At 61.7% G+C, this 7,834-nt stretch overlaps 1 protein-coding gene across 1 annotated transcript; it reads right to left on the reverse strand.

Annotated features, from left to right (window-relative positions):
* Positions 1-558: 558 nt before the first annotated feature.
* Positions 559-5,128, reverse strand: LOC142027873 (T-cell activation Rho GTPase-activating protein-like). The gene is made up of 7 exons (XM_075022070.1): positions 5,018-5,128; positions 3,196-3,294; positions 2,804-2,965; positions 2,610-2,719; positions 2,257-2,452; positions 1,616-1,758; positions 559-1,170 (listed from the first exon to the last, which is right to left on the reverse strand). Exons 1-7 carry the CDS (start codon positions 5,126-5,128, stop codon positions 924-926), a joined length of 1,068 nt encoding a protein of 355 aa, XP_074878171.1. The 3' UTR covers positions 559-923.
* Positions 5,129-7,834: the final 2,706 nt, after the last annotated feature.

Here is a 7,834-nt window from a genome sequence, read left to right on the forward strand (position 1 = left end):
TCTGAAGAAACTACCAGACAATCAGTATGCAAGGATGACAGCCACAGGGGACAACAAGCTGCAGGTGACCATGGTTGCATAAGGAGCTTCAGCCCTTCTTGGCCAACCTGCTGTACCTACATGTTGCCCTCTACCGGAGATAATGGCACGGCTCCAAGCATACGGCAGGCCTTAGCACAAGATGAGCATTAGCCAAAATCTGAGCAGGAGCTGGGTAACCAGTTGCAGCTCCACGGGTCCCTTCCGACCTCCACCCTCCTGTGCAACTCTGTGCCTTGCTTTCACTCCTAAAGCACCTGAACTCAGCCCTCGTGCCCGCCGGCAAGGATGCTGGGACAAGGCACGATCCCAAACTCCTCCCCGAGGGGTCATCCCCAAACAGCAGCTGCCCGCTCCAGAACAGCCGATGGCGGACACAGTCAGAAGAGAGAAAAACCGTTTTATTGAGAACATTAACTGCGGTGGGGGGCGGGCCCAGGGCTCACAGGGGTTCAGCCAGTAACAGGAAAACGGCACCTACAAGGACAGAGTCAGAGAGCGCTGCTGAATGCACAGCGGCAGGAAGAGGCAGGGTTTGGTTGCCCTCTCTCTGGGGAACACCGTTGACGAGGAATTGCTCATAGCCCAGAAGAGAGCGAGCTACGGCTGGCATTGCCGAGGGGAGGGCTCTGGCGCCTTATCCCCACGGGGAATGCCCTTAGAGAGCTGTGCGCGCGCAGAGATGCACAGGGCCCCTGTGCCACGCAGCAGGGCTCGATGGGGAGCCCCTGGGGAGCGGCCACGGGGTTCTTGCCAGACCCTGCGCAGCAGCAGAGCCTGGTACACACCTGGGCTTCTCGACCTGCCGGACCTTCCTGCATCTTTTCCGTTTGCGATCCCCCAATACGTTTTCTCTCTTCCTCTTCTTTTTTTCTGCACAGCTTTCATCTCCCCAGGCCTGTTTCCTCCTTCGGTTCCTTCTCTTTTCCTTGTCCCGAGGAGAGCCTGCAAACCTTTCCATCCCACAGTGTGCTTAGATAGGTAAGGCCACGATCCAGCGGAGACAGTTCTGATTTTAACCCAAAGTGACTCGTTTTACCTTCTTTCCTCTGAAAGGCTGCCCAGTTGTTGCGGGCGTAGCAGGGGCTCTGCCGTGCTCTCGAGGGTGGCTGGAGGCAAAGCTGGAGGTGCCTAAACCAGAATTGTTGGAGTTCAGGGGTGGCAAGGGACGGCCTGGAGTAGTAAGGGACTGCTTGCCAAATTACCACCTTAGCTCTCTGGGGAAGATGCTGCTTTGCATCATCCATCCACATTTTGCACAGTCCACCTGCCCCAAAACAGACTTGATGAAACTGTGATGAAGTAGGATCCGAGCAAAAGCCCTCTCAAGTTGACAGCTACTCCCCGCTGTCTTTTTGTAGGTATTTGGTTGGATTAAGCACATGCTTAATGCATTTGAGAAAGGACCTTTCCAGTTTTCCATACAACGTATGACTCCGTGGGGGAGGAGGAGGAACCCCAAACACACAAGCCATCGGCTGGCCGGAGGAGGCCCAGCAGCTACTTGGCCTCCTCAGAAACTACCCTCCTACCCGAGAGACACTGTCACGGTGCTTGTGGAGCAGAGCTGACATACCTCTGTCGTTTTGGACTCCGCCACCATGTCTCCCCCAGCTCCTTTGAGGACACCCAGAGAGGGGGATGCATGCAGAATGGCTTCTGCCTGGTGGCCCTGGTCTCCTCTGCCTGCAGGGCCACTTTGCTCTTCCAAAGGCAGGTCTAGAAAGCAAAACCATGTGCAGCAGTGACGCCTTGGAAGTAGCACACCTAAAGCAAAACCCACCCCAAGCCCTACACCGGTTTTCTTCTTGACGTTGAGGTTTCTGGTATCCCGAGCCCCAGCCTGGGACAGCCCTCAGTTCCTCCTCATACCTGTGGCTCCGTCCATGGGGGCTGGCGACTCCCCAGCTGATGGACAGGAGCGGCCAGCCACCTCCTCCCCAACAATGTCGCCGCAATTTTCAATCATAAACAGCGCCAGCGTGTTCACCTGCACACATCAAACCCTTGCTCTCAACCCAGCTGCCTGAAGTTGTCCCAAGCAGCCTTTCCCACTCCCGACCCTTGCCTCTGCACAGATGGCTGTGGCTGCGGGGCTGCCTTTGCAGGCAGCCACCCCACCGGCATTTGCTCAAGGGAGGGGGCAGCCAGGGACCTCTGAGCAGCCAAGCTCGGATGGGCCGGCAAGGCTGCAGCCGGCTTGCCAACACAGCGCACCTTCTCGGTCACCTCCAGCATGGCCTGGAGCGGGAGCAGGTCCTCGTCGGGTGGGCTCAGCAGGTTTGGCCCAAGGCAGATGGCCAGGTTGCTGCAGCTCATCCTGCTGGTGGCTGCGTTGCGGCCGATGTGCTGGAGGAGGGACAGCAGCCGCTTGAGGAGGAAGAGGTTGGCTGCAGGCAACTTCTCGGCCACCCTGAGGGAACAGGGACACTAGGTTGACAAAGCAGATTTTGCCCAGGCCTGTTGTCCAAGGCAGGGGGGAGCCAGCGGCTGAGTTGCCCAGCTTTCCAGGTGCTCTCAGCCAGCGGCCAGGGCTCCTGCTCAACAGGCAGGCTGCTGCCCGCACTTACGCTTTCAGCTCGGAGACCTTCTCCTCCTTGCTGGTCCTCTCCATGGCTGCCATCCAGTCCTCGTAGAGGTGGGTCACCAGCAGCTTGTCGGGGATGCTTCGGAGGAAGTCCTGCAATGCCAAGGGCTCTGGGTGAGCCTTTGAAGTTTCCAGGCCGGCCAGGAGCTCCTCCAGCCGCAGGTCAGAAGCGCTCACCTTCAAGACGGCGGCCAGCAGGAGTGCAGGCTGGTTGCCCAGGTCGACATCGGCGTCGCGGTCCAGGGCCTCCCGCAGCTCCCGAAGTTCCGTCCCGCTGGCAGCTTTGCGGAATATCCCCTCCGTCGACGGTCCTTCCCGGCGCAGGACAGCCAGCAGCTCCTGCAGGAGAGGCAGGAGGACAGTTGCTTGGCTGAGGAGCTGCCTTCCGACAGCGGTGGCCAGAGCACTGCCCCAGAGCGGGCTCCTTGCTGGGGGTGAAGAGCCCAAGCCGCCATCCCCGGAGCTCCTGGGGACGCCCGTGTCCCCTGTGGAGCAGCCGGAGGGAGGGCTCCTACCGCCTCTAGGGAGCATCTGGAGGGCTGGGGACCCCCCCGGCCAGGCTGGCTTACCTGGATGGGCCGGGGCAGGGAGCCGTCCTCCCCACAGAGGGCTGCCAGGGGCTGGCCAAAGAGCGCCCTGCTGCAGCCAGAGCCCACCTGCCCTGGCGCCTGGGCAGCGGCCGGGGTCCTCCGATGAGCAAAGGGCCAGGGCAGCCCCCTCCTCTTCCTCCTCCTGCTGCTGCTCCCTCCTGCTGCAAAGGAAAGCCGAGCAAGAGCCCGTCAACGGAGACCGCCAGGCCAGCGCTCCCGGGGCCTGCCCTGCCCGCAGCGTGGTGCTGAGCGGTGCAGCAGGACGGGCAGGGAGCCAGCAGCTGGACCTCCGAGCTCCAGCTCAGCAGCTCCAGTTGGGAGGCTCCTGAGAGCCGGCACGCCACCAGGAGAGGAGAGCCTGGCCCAGCCCTCGCCCTGTCCTCCTCCAAGCTGTGGGCAGCAGCAGAGGCTCCGTGTCCCCGCAGAACCACGTCCAGCGGCCGCTGCCCAGCGGGTGTCCGTCCTTCCTTCCTTCCTCCTGGAGGTGACATCCTGCCTCGGGCTGCCCAACCTGCATGGCGACACTCGAGGGACAAGTGAGCACAGCTCCAGCGCTTGCAGGAGCTTACCGTTCTTCCCGAAACTCACCCGGTGCGTGGCAAAGTCCCCCTCCGCTGCTCGGCGGGACCGTCGGAGGCCCTTGCTTGGGACCAGCCTGCAAGAACCAGGCTGCGCTCAGAGAGCAGCCCCGCGGCGCAAAGGGCCGCCGGCGAGCTGCCAGCCGGCACCGGCAGCCTGAGCGTGGCAGAGCCGGGACCCTCTGCCCTCCCGGGCTCTCTGCCCCGCGGGGCAGGTTTCCCCCCAGCACCGCCGGCCAGGATGTGCCGGCATTCCCGGCGGCTCCCCAACCCTCTCCGCTCCCCGAGCGGCACCACCCTTCCCTCCATCCCTCACCCCACTGGCCGCACGTGCCGGCACAGCCAGAGGCGGGCGAAAGGCAGCCCTTCTCACCTCGGCCTGGCCCTCCATCAGCCTCTCCAGGCTCCCGGCGCTTAATGTCCTCCACTGGGCAAGAGAGAAGGAGCGGAGGCAGGTGAGCAGCGATGCCTCTGCCGCTCGCTCGGCGGGAGGACCAGGGCTCGGGGGCAGAGCCCAGACCGGGCAGGCACTCACGGCGTGGCGGCGGCCCAGCTCCTTCTCCAGGAGCCTGATGGATGGGACAGGCGTCACCCGGGCTCTCTTGGCTCCTTCTGGTGTCCTGTGCACCGGGAAGGGACAGGGAGAGAGCTGGCTGAGCCCCAAGCCGCCTCTTCTCCCTCCTGCGGCAGCTCTGCCCGAGCGAGAGCTGCCGGCAGCCACGGGGGCACCTCTCCCCAGCTGAGGAGCTGCGTTCCCCCGTCCAGCTGCACCTGCAGCATCCCCGCGGCTTACCCCAGCAGCGTGCCCACCCACAGCTCCTTCAGCGCCCGGGAGCTGCAGAAAGAGAGGAGAACCAGCGTCAGGCCCTGCAGGCCCTGCTGCTCCCAGCCCGTGGGCAGAGGCGGGTGCCTGCGCAGCCCTGCCCCGTGGGGAAGGACACCGGAGAGGGACGAAGCCCCGTGGGGAAGGAAGGACGCTGGAGCGGGATGAAGCCCCGTGGGGAAGGAAGGAAGGACGCCGGAGCGGGACGAAGCCCCGTGGGGCAGGACAGAGGCGCTGCCCGAGCCCTGGCTCCTCATGTCCTGCCAGAGCAGCTGCTTTCGCCCTCCCCTTCTGGGGACCCAAAGGGGATGCGGGACCTGCCCATGCCCCCATCCCTCCCTGCCGGCGTGCTGCTCGCTCCTTGCCCAGGCTCTGCACGCAGGGCAGAGGCCGTTCTCACGATGGTGCGGGTGTGCTTGGGAACGTCTCCCGCCCGGCCGTGGCACTCACCCGAAAGTGGCGACGCAGGAGCCGCTGGGCCAGACGAGGAGGATGGAGGTCCTGTCCTCATCGCCGCCTTCCTCCTCTTCCTCGTCCCCCGCCGCCTCCTTTCCGCCGCTCAGCACCCACAGCTGGTCCAGGGCCAGGCGGAGCTGTGGGCGCAGGCTGGTGCCGCGTCTGCAGAGAGCAGAGAGGAGAGGCAGGCGGTGAGCTGGGGGTGTCCTCCTCGGGGTCCCCCCGGGCAGAGCCCAGTCCCCCACCTGCCCTTGGGACGGACGGACGGACAGCGATGGGCGCCTCCAGCACCCACCAAGGTGCCGGGGCCTGGGGCTGGTGCCGGGGTGTCCCTGCCCCGGGGCCAGGGCCAGGGCTGGGGGAAAGGCAGCTGGGCTCTGAGGGTCTTACTGCAACTTGGCGATCACCAGTTCCTCCTGGAGGAGGAGAAGGCGTCTCTCGCTCCTCTTGCGGCCCCGGGTCAGCCGCACGTCCGCGCTCAGCACCGCCTCGGCATCGGTGAGAGCCTCCCTGCAGAGCAGAGAGCGGCGGGCATGAGAAAGGCCGCTGCCACCGCGGGTCCCGGCCGTGCCCCCGAGGCACAGGGAGAGCTCACCTGGAGCCGCAGCAGCAGTTGGCCTGGCCCATCCTGCCCGGGAGAGGAGGACCCTTGCCGTGGACCAAGGACGCGGGCCAGTCGGCGACAGCGGGGATGGGAGGCGAGGTGCCGGTGCCGGCGAGGTGCTGCTTGGCCAGATCCTGCCTCCTCCCAGCGCTCCTGCGTGCCAGCACAGCTCCGTGCTGCTGTCTCTGGTGGTTCTGGGCTCCAACTGACCAACATTCCGAGCCCAACGACCAACATTCTGAGCCCAACGACCAACATTCTAAGCCCAACGACCAACATTCTGAGCCCAACGGAAAGTGGGAGGGGCACCCACCCAGTGGGTGAGAGTTCTCTCCAGTATGGCCGTCTCTGCCTGGCACTGGGGAGCCCCGGGCGGGCTGGACGGACCCAGCAGAGGGGAAGGACCGTCTCCCTCCACCTCTTGCCAACGCTTTGCCTCCTGCAGCCCAGGAGGCAGGGAGCCGCCTTTGCCCCAGGGGCACTTTTCTGGCTCGAAATCGCTCCACTTGGCGTCCACCATCACCCCAGGTGTCTGCACAGCTGCTTTCCAGCTGGGTGTCCCCCAGCATTTACTGGCGCAAGGGATTCTTCGTCCCCAGGTCTCCAGGACTTTGCTCTTCCCCTTGGGGAACTACAGGAGGTTCCCGTCAGCCCCTTTCTCCAGCCGGTCAAGATCCCCCGGCTTGACAGCAGGACCCTCCGGCGCAGGAGCCTCTCCTCCCAGTTCTGTGCCACCTGCAAGCTGCCGGAGGGTCTGCTCTGCCCCATCTCCCAGACCAGGGAATGTGAACAGGTCCCGCGTGGTGCGGCGCAGGGGGGGCAGACATGCACTTTGATAGGCCATCACTTGTCACAGGAGATTCAGAAATTTAGGGGAAAAATCCATATTGGTTTGGGTATTATTTACACAGTGCTTCCCCTTTGTATTCCTGCAAGCTATTACAAGGTGTTCAAAATGTCTCCTTTTTCATTTGAATGTCACAGCTCTTCACAGTGCTGATGTTGCATGTAACATTGGATTGGGTTGTACTCTCGCACAGAGCGTTAGGTAGTATGTAGCCTAGATTATTAGGGAGAAGATCGCAGATTACCGCATTAGTCGTGCAAACACCAATGACAGGAGGTTGCATCTAGCTCTTGAGCCAAAGGGTCAAAATCCAAGGTGTCTATTGATCTCAGTGGGCTATTGATCAGCAGATTGAACTCACCATGTTCAGAAAAGAAAAGGTACGTGAGAAAGGCCTATTCTGCCTTGACTGCTACAATGCGTGTTTTTGCAGGTATGAAGATAAATTACCTTCCATCTATCCATGCCCCTCCCGCCACCCCTTTCCGAAAAAGAAAGGACTAGAGAAAAAAGATTCAACTTGTAGAGCAATGGGGCTTGTAACAGCCAAGTAAATTTCCCTAGATCATTCCCATTCAATGAGCCACTTTGCCTGACATTTTGCCTCTACTTGGTACCAACAGAAGACTCGGTACCTGTGCCATGCTACAGGAGACGTAGAATTTCGTGCTGATCCAGAGCTTTCCACCTACAGCCAAAACCAGAGCGAAGCTTTCCTCCACCTCAACCGCTCCCTGGTGCCTCTTCCCCAGGGAAAGTCTTTCCTCTGTCACTCTGTGCTCATAGCTGGTCACAGGCAATGCAAGCCCCAAGCCTCAGCCACCATCCCAGGCCACCAACCCCCTTTAGCCATCAGCAAGATCTCAAACTCCTTTGCGGCTGCAGGAGAAGGGTTGTTAATAGAAATGGATGCACACGGCACAGTCTATTCCAGAATAGCCACAGCGGTTAAAAGCTTTCTGTGTCCTGGATTGGTGGTTTTCAGGACCAGCTCCTGGGTGCCGTTGCATGAGGCTAGCGATAGCTCTATTTCATGCAGGTAATTCAGGCTTAATCCTTTGTCCCCACAGGCCCAGCAGCACAGAAAGTCACCGTGGGCTGTGTTTGAGCAGCCTGCTCCACTGGACTTGTGGCAAACATCCGCATCCCTGCTCTTCTGTTGTCCACGTAGGGTCCTGGTCAATACCACAAGCTGTTTTCCCTGGAAATGACCATCGTGGCTAAAGACAGACTCCTCCTTGTGGACTCTAGCCAAGCTGTGGCAACGTCTCTGGCACCCATGCTGTGCCAGCTTTCAACCCCCAAGAGAC

Source organism: Buteo buteo, unplaced genomic scaffold, assembly GCF_964188355.1.
Source record: "Buteo buteo unplaced genomic scaffold, bButBut1.hap1.1 HAP1_SCAFFOLD_76, whole genome shotgun sequence".
NCBI classification, from domain to species: Eukaryota; Metazoa; Chordata; class Aves; order Accipitriformes; family Accipitridae; genus Buteo; species Buteo buteo.